This window comes from Echinops telfairi, unplaced genomic scaffold (genome assembly GCF_000313985.2).
Source record: "Echinops telfairi isolate 266 unplaced genomic scaffold, ASM31398v2 ScPeMD7_7458;HRSCAF=8496, whole genome shotgun sequence".
Classification (NCBI taxonomy): domain Eukaryota; kingdom Metazoa; phylum Chordata; class Mammalia; order Afrosoricida; family Tenrecidae; genus Echinops; species Echinops telfairi.
The window spans coordinates 35,331,199-35,347,918 of record NW_022111358.1 but is presented as its reverse complement, the minus strand read 5'-3'; the positions used below and the strand labels follow the sequence as shown (position 1 = coordinate 35,347,918).

Genomic DNA, 16,720 nt, shown 5'->3' with positions numbered 1-16,720 from the left:
CTTCTTCCTTCAAAGGTGCGTGGAATTTCCACAGACAAAAATGGGAGGAAGGGCAACTTTTTTGCGGGGAAAACTCTTGCCTTGCTCGAAGAGGTTAATGCATTCCCTAGCAGTTTCTCGGCGGTGTTCTGATTTTCAGACCTGAGCCAGTTTAACAGACTAAATGGCTTTTTTGGGGGGTGGGGGCGGGGGGCGGGAATCAAAGCATGTGCAATATGATGGAAAGCACAGAGCAGGAACATGGAAGCTGGCTTCAACATTTTGAAAAGGAAAGGTGCCCTCTGAAAGGGAGCGTATCTGTGTGGTTCATGAGAGCAGAATGAGAGTTAGATCAGGAGGGTCGCACAACTATTTGTATCCCCTTGTTTACAAGCTCATTGCCCAGCAAAAACAACAACAACAAACAAAACCAGGAGGCCCTTCAAATAGGCAGAGCCCTCTGAGACTGGCCTGGGCTTCCTTGCTCTCTCCCCAGCAGGTCTCACTAAAGACTCAGAGGTGTTAGTGGGGACAGAGGGGGCGACCGAACTGCAAAGGCTTACTTACTATACCAGCCAGGCGCCCTCCACCCATTTCTGCCGCCCTTCTCAGTCTCTCTACTCCAGGGGGCCTGACTCTGCAGCCTGCACAGCGAGCACTCTCACGTCTGTGGAGGGAAATGACTCCGGGCCATCCTTTCCCACTTTACTCACCCCACGCAAAGCCTCCTCCCACAAGCTCCTAATTCTCCGTCTGCCTCTCTGGGCACTGCTTTCCTGTGTCCTCTGCAGGCTCACCTGCCTCTGACTGGCACTAAGTGTGCAGGTTCCTAAACCCAGTTCCAGGGTCCCGTCAGAGCCCGGAATCTCTGCCTTGGCTGGCATCTGGGCTCGTGGCTCAGATTTGAAATGTTCCTTATTTTTGTCTTTAGCTCTGATTTCTCCCCTCTGAGCTAGAGACCCTTTGATGGCTCCTCTAAGGCAGCTCAAAGTCACCTCCAAGCCAACGTATCTAAAAGATGAGGTTTGTGCTCTTCTGCCCCCCAGACCTGGCCTCCCTGCTGGCATTCCAGCCTTGGTAAAAGGATGCCATCGTTTGGATGCAGACACCAGTAATCTGCCTCCCCCCCTCCCCAACTCCTGCAAGTCCAGCCCCATCCCTCAGTAGCCTGACATCTTTCAGTCTCAGAACGCCTTTACGCTTTAAAAGGGAAGAACTTAGAAGAGTTTTTCTTTATGTGGGTAATATCCATCATTTCCTACACTGGAAATTAAAACTCAGGTTTTAAAACAGTGCTTACTACATGAGCATACATTCCATTAGCAATTAGATCAATGACATTACCACAGGCAATGCCTTCTGGAAAACCCCACTGTTTACTCACAGGAGAATGAGAATGAAAAAGAAAAATAATACCTTAGGATTATTATAGAAATATCTTTGACCTTGCACATCCCTGAAAGGGGTCGCAGGAGTCTCCCAGGGCCTCCAGACCACACTCTGTAAACTGCTGCAGTGACAAACATCGCCTTGCTGAGTCTCACATCAGCCTGCTCTTTCCTCTGCACTACATACAGAGAGCACCCTGCTCATCTGTCAGCCGGATCAATGCAGTCAGTCCATATGGTTCCCCCAGGTCCAGGCTTGCCTCCCTCTGATCGACTCTCCACACTGTAGCCGGACCCATCTTGTAAAAACTTTTAAATCTTTCTTAACCCACTCCGAGATTCTTCCTCATTTGAAAAGCTAACCTTAGTGTGACTTTCCACTGCGGTGGAGATCAGAATCTCAACTCCACTGAGCTCTACAAGGCTCTGCCTCCTGCTCCAGACGCCTCTGAACCGACAGGAGCCTTCAGAGGTCTCTCAGCGCTGTCTTTGTTCTCAGGACATGAGCTGCCCGGCTCCTTAAACTGGCATGACGTACCTTCTTTCTAAGGTGGCACAGTGGTGAAGAACTCAGCAGCTAACCGACAAGTCAGAAGTCTGAACCTGCCAGCCACTGACGAGAAAGACGTGGCTGTCTGCTGCTGTAAAGCCTACAGCCTCGTAATGCATTACGGAAGCAACCAGCCTCGTCTTCGTCCTGACGAACAGTGGGTGGATTCGAATCACGGACCTAGCAGTTAGCGATCCAATGCTTACCTGCCGGTGCCAACAGAGCACCTCTGTCCTAGAGGGTCATTGTACTGACTCAACGGCAACAGGCTTGGTTTGAGTTACCTCCTGTTTCTCGGACACATCACTTGTCCATCAGACCTTTGTACCTGCAGCTCCCTGGGAAGGGAAGTGCCTTCCCAGATCCCCAGGGTGTAATTACTCTCAGGCTTCAGATTGGAGCCTAAGGTTTTTCTGACCCCAGATCCAGTCTCATTCACTACACACCTTTTAATCGTGGTTCACACTTTAAGGACTAAGGTGCACCTGCCCCAGGTCCAGCTCCAGTCACCTCATGTGCTCCAGGGCCCCTGAGTTCAGGCCCAGAAATGCCCTGTTTAGGGTCTCCTTGCCACTCTCACCTCTGTCACCCTTCTGGAAACTTGGCCATCACTGATCAGAGAAATGTGAGACTTGTGCACAGACTTCCAGCTTGGCAACTCTTATTGCCCAGGTTCCAGAAATTTCTCCAGTGCTTCAGGAACACACTTTTCCTGCAACTCCCTCAGAAGCACGTCCCTCCCAGACAAGCTCAGCCACAGGGCTGACACACAGATCGGCATCATCAGAGAGCAGTTTCACTTACGCACTACCGCACAGCCATGGTCTCAATTCTGACTCATAGCAACCCTGTAGGGCAGGGAAGACCTGCCCCTGAGCGTTTCTGAGTCTGCAACTCTTTATAGGAGAAGAAAGCCTCATCTTTTCCCTGAGGGGCAGTTGATGGTTTTGAACTGCTGATCTTGCAGTTAGCAGCCCACTGGTAACCACTTTGCCACCAGGGCTTCTCTGAGAGCCATTTAGTTAGCAACAATTCTACCTGTGTGGTCAGGGCTTCCTAATGGCAGCAGAGTTTCAGCAACTTTAAGACAGGAAGGTGATGAGGCCTGCTTTCTACTGATACAACTTTCCCCCTTGAGAAATGGGCATTCTGGGAAATGGGGTCCAGAGCAATGCTGGGTTTCCTGGTGTAACAGAGATCTGATGGAGACTCCTTTCCTGGGGGGCCTGGCACAGTGACACAGCCTTCATACTACCTAGCCCCCTGGCAGTCTCCTGCCTACCGAGACAGCTCAGCTGGACTCTCCAGAGTGTCCCTGGCCAACATCTTCTCAGAATCTTAAGGACTCTTTAGGAAACAGGTCAAAGGTTAGAGGTATAAACTCAAACTTGGAGCTGATTTCTAACGAGGGCACTTCAGTCAAGGAGGAACAAAAGGCTGAGGGTAGACTGCTGCTGTCCAGAGAGACATTCAAGCAGTGGTTTGGTGAGATCAAGGACCTTGTAAAGGGGGTCTTATCACACCATTACATCCCACTATCAAAAGCTCTTCGAAAGCCAGGACACCGTGCCAGTCATCTCCCTGCTGTGCTCTCCAAACAAGGGCAGAGCGTAATTCTGCTTGGAACGGCGCTCAGTGAATGCTTAATGATGATTTCTAACCAATAGATAGTTGTTGAGCTTTTTAAACGTGGGCCGATAAGTTAGATGCGAGGGAAGACAAAGGGTGAAATACTCACCAACAGAGAGGTGCCTGCTTCTGGGCTCAGGAGGCTGGTAGATGGTATTTATATCGCTGGCGGACTGGGAAGCCTTGATCCGCACCTGCCTGGACACCCCGGAGTGCAGGGAGGAACTGGTCTGCAAGGTAAGAGGAGGATGGCTGAAATGGTTCTAGAAGCAGGCAGCTATCAAGGCCTCCTTTCCCGGGACTCTCAGCCACCTTATTTATTTATTCAGCACATAGGCACTCCTGCTTCCCCTTGCTCCTCAATCTCTCTCGGCAAATCCCTCAGTGGAGTCCTGCGGCTTCCAGGCTGAGTGAGCCTGAGACCTGGTGCCCCAGTTTATCGATAGGGTGGTGACCCAGATCTGGAGGAATAACTGGCATTCCCGTAACACAAGCAGGCGCTGTAAATGCCTTCTCATACAAGCCCCCAGAGAGCTAGAGAAGAATAGCAAGAAGTCACCTCAGCAGAGGGATCACCTGCTGGGGGGGGGGGTCGGAGAGGAAAGTGATGGCACCCTCCCTACCCAGCAAAGCTCTGGCTGAGACGTGCTGCCTCATTCCCAGTCAGGACCGCTCCCTGAAAATGGAGGCGATGCTCTCCCTTGCTTCACATGACCACAATTTACACGAGAGCCATTTTGGGATCAAGTTCACCCCGGACCTCAGAGTGGGGTCAGCAGCCGCACCACATCCACCCCGCTCCTGGGCTCACCAGTCGGACCACGGGGATTCCTGGTGAGAAAGTGAGGGGCCCCTGAGAAGTGCTCTGGCACCCTGAGAAGGCACAGGGCTGGGCTCCAACGGGAGCAAGAGATAGCGGGGTGTGACTATAAAGGAACAGGACCTGACTAGGAGTTGGGGGGTAACTTTCAGAATTTGTCAACAATTTAGGTCAAAGTTGATGCTTGCAGCTGCACCTCCTCCAACTCCCTTAAAAAAAAATTGACCTAAACAAACTCTATATCCTATCCTTCAGGAAAAAGGCTTCCCGCCTCGGGTGCATCCAGCCGCCAAGCAGCAGGCTTCATCTTGCCCAGCCAGGGCTGACCACATGCAGGGCAGTCTTGACAAACCGTTTTGCTCTAACGGGAAGTCAGAAGCAAGGGGAAGTCAATGTTCTTGCTGAAGTCTCAGATGTGCAATCGTTTTCCACTGAGAGTCAGAAAGGAAAAAACAGCCCAAGCTGGTGGAGGGCATGGGAGGGCCGCAGCCCTCCACTCAGAGAAGCGCTACCCAATGAGCACCCTCGTTCCTGAGGCACAGTGGCCATACAGTACAGCTTGACCACAAGGTGCACTTGAAACACAGCCAAGGTGACCCATGCCAGGTCCTCAAACTGGCAATCTCACAGCTGAGTGGGCCCAACAGCCAGCACAGGCGCTGATTTGTAGAAGGCAAGGATGAAGTCGTGGCGCTACGCTGGGAAGTGGGACTCAGAGAAGGCTTCAGAGCCAGCATCCCATGAATCACCTGGGGTCTGGTTAGCTGCAGGCTCTGAGCCAGGAGATCTTGGCAGGGGCAGGGGCACGGGGTGAGGGGGTTGAGGCAAGCTGCCAGGTGATGCTGATGCTGCTAGAGCTCGGGCCACACACTTAGAGTAGCAAGGTTTTAGGAGGTGAGACTTATGCTTCAATACAAGGTGATGGTTCTCTACCCTGGTTGTTGTTAGAACCACCTGTAGGGCTTGGGACCCCCACCCCCACCCCAACGAGACCAATGGAAGGAGTCTCTTTTATTGGTATTTTCAATTTCCCCTTGTGATTGTGATGCTCGGCCAGGAGTGGAAACTCCGATGTAAGGAAATAAAGAAATGTAGCATGGCATGGCAAATAAAAACAAGGTTATTTCGAGGATCTGAGGAAGCTTAAATAAGTCTTAGAAGTGGAAAAGAGGAATAAGGAATGTGGGACTAGGAAAAATCAAAGGGGATTATAGCACAGTAAAGGATTGCTAGTGGCTGAGCTCTTGGCTGCTAACCAAAAGATTGGGGGTTCAAACCTACCAGCCACTCTGCGGGAGAACGATGTTGGCAGTCTGCTTCTATAAAGATTTACGGCCTTGGAAAGCCCGGGGGGTGAGGGGGGGTGGTGGAGTCACAGTGAGTTAAAAGTGGCGTGACAGCAGTGAGCTGGGTTTGGTGGTTTCAGCTCGGTTCCTGGAACGTGCAGGTCAGGAATGGTGCAGTGGCCTTCCAGCAGCATCCAGCCCAGTCTTCTGTGTTAAGAAGACATTTGCACGGAAGATCAGGAAGCATCCGAGTGATTTTCTTAAATGGAGAGCTTTAACATTTATGAACTTATTAAAACTTTTAGAAATGTTGGGGTGTTCTGAAAGGGAAGTTGGGGGAGCTATAGAACTTCAGAATAAGCCCAAACCAATTCAAACTCAGAGCAATCGGATAGACGTCATATTTATTAGGGCCTTTTACAAATTCTGGAAGTTTCCTTTCTGTTCAACGTATAACTCCCAATATTCAAGGGTTCACCTGCATCGTTGTTGTTGTTGTTGTTAGTGCACAACAGAACCAAACACTGCCTGGTCCTGTGTCAGCCTCACAATTGTTCCTACTCGTGAGCCCACTGTTGCAGCCGTTATATCAGCCCAGCCCCTTGAGGGCCTTCCTCTTCCTGCCTGCCCTCTAACTTCACCAATCATGATGATGTCCTTCTCGAGGGACACTGAGACTTGGAAAATCCATCTGTATTTTCATTACCCATACTACCACTCCCCAGACTTGGTGACATGTTTGCCAGGCTGCATTTCCTGACGAAAGAGTTTTAAGTTGTTTAGGCTAGTCACATAGAAAAGTAAACACAACCTATTTAAAAATCTGTCTCTTCCTAGATCTTTCCTTGCTCAGTTATCTTCTGAGCTGGAGGGGCTCAGAGTGACACAGTAGCTGATAAGTTTCCCTCACGGGCAGTATTACACTTTCTGTTTTGCTTCTAATGAAATCCAACTGTGGAGGAAACTAGACGAAGCTTTCAGAGGACAACAGAAATTCTAAGATCCTTTTTCTGGGTGGTAACTGATAAGCTAAACAAACAAACAAAACCTCACTGCCACCAAGTCAATTCTGACTCAAAGCGACCTGATAGGACAGGGAAGAACTGCTCCTATGTGTCTCCAAGACTCTAACTCTGTACGGGCAGAGAGAGCCTCTTCTTTCTCCCGAGGAGCAGTTCTGAACTCTAGGTTAGCTCTGTCACTATTTGCCATCCTGCTGTGGGTCAGTGAGTCAAGGAGCCTGGTGGCATAGTGGTTTATGAGTTGGGCTGCTAACCAAGGTCAGCAGTTCAAAACCACCAATTGCTCCTCGGAAGGAAGATGTGGCTTTCTGCTTCTGTGAAGACTTGGTCTTAAAACTCAAAGGGGCAGTCCTACCCTGTCCTACTGGATCACTGTGATTCAGAAGTGACTTGATGGCAGTGAGTCTGGTTTTTCGGTTTGGTGGGTACAGTCTCTTGAAGGCTGTTGCCCAGGGGTGGACTGAAGATGACAGGTGACTGCCTTGAGACCCTGGGAGTTGTGTCTAATGAGACATGAAAGCACCCTTCTATGTGTGAAGCTTCCTTAGCTTTGAACTCTGGGGCAGAATAAAGCTAATTTATCTCTATTCTGCCCAAACCATTTTGTTCTATCATCCTGCATGTACCCCATTATCTTTGGATGGCTGAAACCGGATTAGCCTTTGGCTTCTCTTTGATATTTTAATTTTAAATAGTGTGCAAGATAGTGCCCAGAGCACTGATGGGAAATCTGGAAAACGGGCGACATTTAGATGATATTAGAAATGTACTTTTGTCAGGCAGAACTGAATTTGACAAATGGTGAAAGAATGCTAAGTTTGAGATTACGTACTTTATGATAATCTAAATTCTAAAGAGATCAAGAGCAGAAAAATAGTCAGAGATGCAAGTTTAAAGAAGTTATCTTCCATAGGAAGAAGTTAATGAAGTTAATGCAAGTTTAGAAAAGTTATCTTCCATAGGAATAAGCGAGGCTAACAGCTGATAACCTAAGGCACAGAGCAACAAGAAATACCGAAGATGCTAATATGTCTTTAAAGGACAGTAGACACAAAGGTTCTTGGGATGGAAATGGAATTTGGGAATCCTAAGTCAAATCCAGTTTAGGCAAAAAGGAAGCAAGCTCTGTGATGACCAAACTCCAGCTCTCAAGTGAGAACTCTCTTGAGGCCTCAGCCAAGCGTGAAGTGGGAGGAACAGAAAGATGAGGGACAGAAGGAGTGCAGGAACCTTCAAGAGCCTCCATCTGAAGAAAATTGGTGAGGAATCAGTGAGTAGAAAACAGACCCAGATTGAAAGCATTCCTGTGAAATGGAAGCCCCAAGGGGCCTTTCAGGAGAGTAAATGGCTTAAGAGAAAATTCCTCACTTCTGAAGCCCTTGAAGTTGCCTGCCATTTGGCGAGACAACAGCTGGTAAGTTAAATGGGTCTCTAGTGCAGGACTTTTTCCCTCCTGAACAGAAGGAAAGGTATGCATCCTACATCCCCTATATATCTAGGGGAAAGGCAAGGCTGCTGAGGAGTTGTGGGAACTGCTCATCACCAGTCTCTGCTAATCAACATATCCCCACGCTGATCAAATCTTTCTTGCTGGGGTCAAAATCCATCAATATGAAACAAAAGAATTTCTTCTTTGACCTTAAGTATTTTTCCTCCTCCCACACCGCAAGTCAGAGAACCTTTGGTTGCAACACCAACTCTGACATCTAGCTTCTATAGTGAAATCGGGTGCACCGGGCTCCCTGGCCATGGGCACTGTGGGCTGGACGGTGCTCCGGGCCTCTCAGCAGGCTGAGCCACACATGAGGCTGTAAGCAGCAGAGCAGCTCCCGAAGAAAAGCACACTGCCAGGCCACAGTGGGGCTACTCACGTGGTTTCTGTCCTGGGACAGCAACAGTATCCTAAGGCTTTTCATGCTTGAGCTTCTATCCAAAATGTCAATTGCCTTATCAAGGTCATCTTGGTTTTTCAGCAGGATGGAGAGCTATGACAGGAGATGGGGGAAAAGCATGTAAGTTAGGAGGTCCTCTTGATGCTTCAATTTGCAAAAATAAATTAAAAATCAAACAAACACAAACTTGAAGGGGAAAAAAAACTCTTTAAAATACAGGCTTTAAAACATGAGGCCTTAAAAGATCTGTCTAGTTGAAATCATTGAGTTTCTTTTCCCTTTTTATTTTTCTGTTCAAGTCAATGATTTTTAGTATATTTGCAGAGTTATGCAGCCATCACCACAATTCAATTTTAAAGCATTCTCATCCTTCCAAAAAGATCCCTTGTGCCCATTTATAGTAACGTCCCTCCTTCCCACCCCAGCCCCAGGCAACCACGAACCTCTCTCTGTTGCTATGGGTTTGCTTCTCTGGGCATTTCATGTAAGTGGAATCACACACTATGTGGTCTTTGGTATCTACTTCTTCCACTTGGCTTAAAGCTTTTGAGTTCATCCATGTTGCAACATATATCACTGTTCCGTTTTGAGCTATTTTGAGACAAGCTTCTTCTCTAACATTTCCTTTACACCAAAGCATCAAATCCCAGATAGTTAAGAGTCTCTCTATTTCTACCCAAATTCAGCAGCAGGATCATATCATAAGGGATATGATCCTCTACACTGAGTTGTAACCCAAACTCTCCCCAATTGTGTGGACATTAAGGAAGCAAACAAAAGTGACCAGAGGGGTGGGGACCATGCAGAGGTTAAAAACTACGATCCAAATAGGAATGCAAAATTAGCATTTTAAAAAACAGTACAACCTACTATCTTAATGTTTACAGGCAAAAACGAGTGACTGGAATCCCCACAACTTCCTCCTCTGTTCTCATTCCATCAAGGGCTAGAGAGGAGCCTGGCTAGTAGGGTTAACAGAGTGCTTTGCCTCAGATCTAGCTAACATCAGATTTCAAACATTTCTGACAAACACAAAATCAAGCAAACGTATGGTTTATTTACTCAATTCCTAATTTATAACACGAGTTGATGGGCACTCTGAATCACAGGCTGGGAAAAAGCAAATAGTAAGCACGTTTACAATAAAATCTCAAGGCAACCCACAGAATGGGAGGAAATCTTGCAAATCATGTTAAGGGTCTGTGATTCCTGTTAAGTGTGTCGAGTCAGTTCCGACTCATAGTGACCCTATGTACAAAGCAGAACACTGCCGCGTCCTGGGGCACAACCACCCTGCTGTCTCAGCCCACTGTTGCAGCCACTGTGCCAATCCATCTTGTGGAGGGGCTTTTTTCCCTGCCCCTCCACTGGACCACGCATGATGTCCTATCCAGAGACTGGTCCCTCCTGACATGTCCATAGTAGTTGAGACAAAGTCCCACCATCCTGGCCTCTAAGGAGCCTTCTGGTACATTCTGGCCTCTAAGTACTTCTTCCAGAAAGATTTGTTGGTTCTTGTGGCAGTCCATGGAACTTTCAAAATTCTTCATCAGCACCATAATTCAGATGCATCGGTTCTTCTTTGACCTTCCTCATTCAACGTCCAATTTTCACATGCATACAGGAGGCAATTGATAATACCATGGCTCGGGTCAGGCACACCTTAATCCTCAGAGTAACCTCCTTGCTTTTAAAAACTTTCAAGGAGATCTTATACAGCAGATTTACCTAGCGCAAATGCATCCTTTGATCTCTTGACTGCTGCTTCCATGAGCAAATTCTTGACAACTTCAATCTTTTCTCTGCTATTGGTCCAGGTGGGTGGATTCTGGTTTTCCTTACATTGAGTTGCCATCCAAACTGAAGGCTGCAATCCTTCATCTTCATCAGCAAGTACTTCAAGTCCTCCTCACTTTCACAAGCAGAGTTGTGTCATCTGCATATTGAAGGTTGTTAATAAGCCGTCCTCCAATCCTGATGCCATATTCCTCTTCGTATAATCTAACTGCGCCTATGATTTTCTCAGCACACAGACTGAACAAGTATGGTGAGAGGACACCACCCTGAAGCAGAATATATGAAGAGCTCTAGGATCCCCAATACATGAACTCTCACAACTCAACAATAAAAAGATCCCTGGTGGGAGGGGGAGAGGCGGGAAGGGAAAAAAGAGGAGCTGATACCAACGGTTCAAACAGAAAGCAAATGTTTAGAAAATAATGATGGCAACATACGTACAAATATGCTTGATACAACTGCTGTATGGATTGTGATATAAGAGCTGTAAGAGAGGACCTAATGCTGGGGGTTTAAGTGGAGACAAAATGTTTTGAGAATGATGTACAAATGCGCTTTACACAATTGATGTGTGTATGGATTGCGATAACAGTTGTATGAGCCCCTAATAAAATGTTAAAAAAAAAAGAGCTATAAGAGCCCCCAATAAAATGATCTTAAAAAAAAAAAGACAATTCAATTTAAAAACAGGCAGTGAATTGAATATACATTTCTTCAAAGACGGCATACAAATGGCCAAATAAGCACAGGAATATGCTCAACCCAGGAATCAAACACTGCGCTGTCAAAATTGTTTTGTCTGCACCCATTGGTGCAGCTGCTGTGTCCATCCACCTCATCGAAGCTCTTCCTCCTTTGGGCTGACCATCAGCTTTAGCGAGCAGGACATCCTTTCTCCTGAGAACATGTCCACAGTCCACGGAATAGGGCCTTGCCATCCTCAGTTCTACAGGGCATTCGTTCAATACTTCTTCCGTGGCAAATGTTTTTTTGGAAGTCCATGGTATTATCAATACTCTTTAACACCATAATTCAATTACGTCACTTCTCCTGTGGTTTCCCTTATTCAACGTCCAGCTTTCAAATGCACATGAGGTTGCTTCGAGTCAGGTTCACCTTAGCCCTCAAAGTGACACCTTTGCTCCTAATACTATACGAGGTCTTGTGCAGATTTGTCCAATGCAGTAAATATATTCATTTAATTTCTTGACTGCTGATTCCATGATCAAAGACTGTAGATCAAATGAAAATGAAATCCTTCATAAGTTCAATCTTCTTTGCATTTATCATGGGGCCCGGCTGTGAGGATTTTTGTTTTCTTTACGCTGAGACTACAGTCCTTGATCTTCACCAGTAAATACTTCAATTCCTCTTGGCTGTCAGCAACGCTGTGTCCTCAGAATATCTATCACAGGTTAATGAGCCTTCCTCCAGCCTTGATGCTGCACTTCAGCTATGAGCTCACTGCCATCGTGTCAATCCTGACTCACACTGACCTTGCAGGACAGAGTGGAACTGTCCCTTTGGTTTTCCAAGACTTCAAATCTTTTTGGTTTTTTTAATCATTTTATTGGGGGGCTCGTACAACTCTTATCACAATCCATATGTACATCCACGTGTCAAGCACATTTGTACAATTGTTGCCATCATCATTCTCAAAACATTTGCCTTCTACTTGAGCCTTTAATATCAGCTCCTCATTTTTCCCTTCCCTCCCCACTCCCTCATGAGCCCTTCATAAATTATTATTTTGTCATATCTTAAACTGTCTGACGTCTCCCCTCGCCCTCTTCTCTGCTGTCCATCCCCCAGGGAGGAGGTTATACATAGATATTTATCACCGGTTCCCCCTTTCCATCCCACATTCCCTCCACCTTCCAGGCATCGTCACTCTCACCACTGGTCCTGAAGGGATCATCTGTCCTGGATTCCCTGTGTTTCCAGTTGCTATCTGTACCAATGTACATCCTCTGGTCTAGCCAGACTCGCAAGGTAGAATTGGGATCATGACAGTGGGGGGGAGGAAGCATTTAAGAACTAGAGGAAGGTTATATGTTTCATCATTGCTACTCTGCATCCTGAGACTTCAAATCTTAATGGGAGTAGACAGCCTAATTTTTCTCCCTCAGAGCAACTGATGGGTTTAAACTTCTGATATTGTGGTTAGGAGCTCAGTGTATAGCCTCTATGCCAACTGCATATCACAGATTAATGAGCCGTCCTCCAATTCAGATGCTGCATCATTAGTTACTATGGAAATGCAAATCAAAACAACAGACAGCATTTCACATTCACTACGATGACTACAATTCAATAACAAGAGAGAAAACATCAAGGGTCCTTGTGGATGTACAGACTGCAGCAACCATACAGTGATGGTGGGATGTCAAACTGTGCAGCTACCATGAAAAAAAGGCTGGCCGTTGCTACAAAAGTGTAGTTACCAGATCACTCCACAATTCTACTCCCAGGGATATACACACCCCAGAAAATATATGTTCGCATAAAACTTAAGATAACTGTTCAGTAATAACCAAATGTCTTCAGCTGGTGAATGAATCAACTAAGTGTGGTTTCGTCAGACAATGGAATATAATCCAGTCATCTGAAGGAAGTACATGCTACAACATGGATGAAAACATTCTTAGTGAAAGAAGCCAACCAAACAGAAGACCACGTATTTCATGATTCAATTTATATGAAATGTCCAGAATAGGTTAAGTCCATAACCCAAAAGTAGATTAGTGATTGCCAGGGGGCAGGGAAGGGAGAAGTGGTGAGTCACTGATAATGGCACCAGGGATTTTCTTTGTGGGAATTAAATATTCTAGACTAAGATAGCAGTGTTGATTATATTAGGAGCCCTGGTGGCATAGTGGTTACGCGTTGGACTGCTAACTGCAAGGTCAGCAGCTTGAAACCACAGCAGCCCCTTGGGAGAAAGTTGGGGCTCTCTCCTCCTATAAGGAGTTACAGTCTCAGAAACTCAAAGGGCAGTTCTACTCTGCCCCTCTAATGGGGTTGCTATGAGTCAGCACTGACTCAGTGGCAGTGAGTTTGGTTTGGGTTTAGTTGATTGTACCTGGTGTGTAGTGGTTTATGCACTGAGCTGCTAACCATAAGGTCAGCAGTTCAAAACCACCAGCAACTGCATGGAAAAAAGATGAGGCTGTCTACTCCTATACACACTTAAAGTCTCAGATACCCAAAGAGTTTCTACCCTGTCGTATAGGGCCACTGAATCAAAATCAACTTGATGGTAATAATTTTGTTTTTGTGGTTTTTAGTTGATTGTATTATGAATATTAATAAGACCACGGAATTGTACACTTAAAACAAGAGAGAAAAATTTAACCCTTCAACCAATAAAACTACACAGGGAAGACTGGCGCTGCAAGATCATGATATTACTCAAATTTTTTGTCTTGCCTTTCAACTCAATCCTTCAAGGAACACACTTTACTGGGAATAAAGACGTTGCCTTTCCTACTAATCAAAACATCAGACGTAGCAGACTGTAGCCTTGAATGCCTTTCTTGGAACTGGAAAAGTAGCTAAGTAAGTAACTACCGTTGTTGTTGGGGACAAGTCCACTCTGACCCATAACCACCCTGTGCACAACCGAAGAGAACGCTGCACGGGCCTGCTCCATCCTCCTAACTGTTCCTACGCCGGAGCCCATCGACGCAGCCCCTGTCGACCCATCTCGTTGAGGGCCTTCCTCTTTTTGCCACTCCTCCACTTCAGCAAGCACGATGCCCTTCTCCATGGATTGGTCTCTCCTGACAATATGTCCAAAGTATGTAAGACGAAGCTTTGTCATCCTTGCTTCAAAAAAGCACTTCTTCCAATACAGATTGTTTTATCCTTTCAGCAGTCCCTGGTATTTCAATATTTTTTCTCCAGCACCACAATTCAAATGCACCTATTCCTCTATGGTCTTCCTTATTCAATGTCCAACTTACACATGGAAACAATGCAATACAGAGGATCGTGGCTTGAGTCAGGCACAGCTTAATCCTCAATGGAACATCCTTACTCTATGGGGGTCTTGCACAACAGATTTACCTAATGGAATGTGACTTGTGATCTCTTCACTCTGCTTCTAGGAGCATTGACTGTGAATACAAGTAAGACAAATCCTTGACAACTTCAAACTTTTCTCCATTTATCATAATGCTCCTATGGGTCCAGTTGTGAGGATTTGGGGCTTCTTCACATTGAGTTGTAATCAATACTAAAGGCTATAATCCTTGATCTTCATATGAAGTGCTTCAAGTCCTCCTCACTTTCAGCAAGTAAGGTATGTCAGCTGCATGCCTTAGGTTGTTAATAAGCCTTCGTCCAAACCTGATGCCGCACCCTTCTTCATATAATCCAGCTTTTCTGATGATTTTCTCAGCATACAGGTTGAACAAGTATGGTGTGAGGATACAACGCTGACAAACACCTTTCCTGATCTTAAACCATACAGTCTTCCCTTGTTTGCACAACTGCCTCTTCATCCATGTACAAGTTCCTCATGAGCCCAAGGAAGTGCTGCAGAATTCCCATTCTTCCCAAGGTTATCCATAGTTTATTATGGTCCACACAGTCAAATACTTTTGCACAGTCAATGAAACACAAGTAAACATCTTTGTTGTATTCTCCACTTTGAACCAAGATCCATTGGACATCAACAATGTTATCCTTTGTTCCACATCCTCTTCTGAATATTACCTGAACTTCTGGCAGTTCCCTGTCAATGTGTTGCTGCAACCACTGGTAGATGATCTTAAGCAAAATTTTACTTGTGTGCGATGAATGATATGCATCATCCATCTACAGATGAATATTATTCATTATAGAGCAATATAGAACAATCATATTGTTCTAATAGTTTGAGCATTCTGTTGGGTCACCTTTCTTTGGAATGAGCACAAATATAGGTCTCTTCCAGTAACTGCTATTCAGAAGAATTCCTTCTTGGATGATACTTAAAACCAAATCAATGCCATTGAATCAATTCTGACTCAGAACTGTTCTTAGGGTTTGTGAGACTATAAATCTTTGTGAGGATAGAAAACCTCATCTTTCTCCCATGGAGCAGATGGTAGTTTTGAACTGCTACCTTGCAGTTAGCAGCCCAACACATAACTCACTATACCACCAGAGTTTCTGGATACTTTGGGTAGGAATAAATACAGTTTTAAGGAGCGGGGCCAGGTTAAAAAAAAAAAAAATCAATGGAGCAGCTGCCAACTTTCAAAACAAATAAGCTACCAACAGAGGTCAACAGAGGATCTACCCACGACATTTCCATACCTGCTCTAACCCTTGGCTAAATCCTCTGCTTCTACTAAGGTTGTGCTGGAAAGAAAAAAATGCCCATACAAAATGTACAGCCCCATACCAGATTCCTTCTCGAAGGGAACAGCTGTGTCGTCTCCCACACAGTGAGAACTAGAACTCTCCCAGTTTGGGGAATTAAGAAAATGGGCTTCAGAAATTGAAAACCTACAGATAGCAGAGGCACAAGCTGAAAACTCCCCAGTGAGGCCCTGAGAAACAGCATGTTTGCGGTTCCCTCTGGTGTCGGCCCCATCGGCCTCCTTACCTCATTGTTCATGTAATGTAGCTCGAGAGGCTGCCCAAACACCGCTGCCACCTTGTGCTCCACATCTTCATATCTTACTGGCCGGCTGAACGGGATAATCCTGAAAAGGAGCAGGAAGCTAGGTCAAATGCCGATTTAAAATGGATACCAGTCATATTTAATGTTGGTGCATATTTACAATGTAGATCAGACGCTACAGCTCCTGAGTGACAGCGTCTCTCTCTTCTCGATATCGGATTCTCTTTGCCTTTCATTCAGGATTCTGGTGTGTGTGTGTGTGTGTGTGTGTGTGTGTGTGTGCTTCTTGTCTTGTATTACCCTTCCTTTCACCCTTCTTTTGAGCACCCTCAGGTTCATCGATCATATCCACAAGCACTGCTCAACCCCAAACATTTACTTGCTCTACTACTTCAGCTTGGACTTGTCAGCCGATGGCAGTTCTGTATCATAGCAGGCTGCTTGGGTTTAATGTTCCCAATACTCCAGTTAGGAAAGAGCCAGAAAGCCTGGGAATTTCAGCAGTCCTGAAAACCTGGTCTCCACTCCTGAGTGACTCAACTCCAAGACTTGGAACCTTTTTGTCATTCATTTTTGAGATTCTAAAAATCTCAATATAGATTATATACTCAGAACCGAGATTCCCCAAAACCAGACTTCCCAGTTAGAGGAATTGCTCTTCAGTTGGTCTTATGACTGATCAGCTTTCTTAACCAGTGACATATATCGGCTTGTAAGGGATTAGATTCCTTTGAGCAGAGTAA

The 16,720-nt window shown here is 45.9% G+C and overlaps 1 protein-coding gene across 1 annotated transcript in view; it reads right to left on the bottom strand.

Moving 5' to 3' along the window:
• MAP3K3 (mitogen-activated protein kinase kinase kinase 3) overlaps window positions 1-16,720 on the bottom strand; it is a 56,905-nt gene that overhangs the window by 18,753 nt on the left and 21,432 nt on the right. The window contains exons 4-6 of the mRNA XM_045299829.1: window positions 15,960-16,059; window positions 8,546-8,659; window positions 3,656-3,776 (exon numbers count right to left, since the gene is read on the bottom strand). Of these exons, the coding sequence (XP_045155764.1) occupies window positions 3,656-3,776; window positions 8,546-8,659; window positions 15,960-16,059 (335 nt within the window). The remainder of the gene's footprint in view (window positions 1-3,655; window positions 3,777-8,545; window positions 8,660-15,959; window positions 16,060-16,720) is intronic.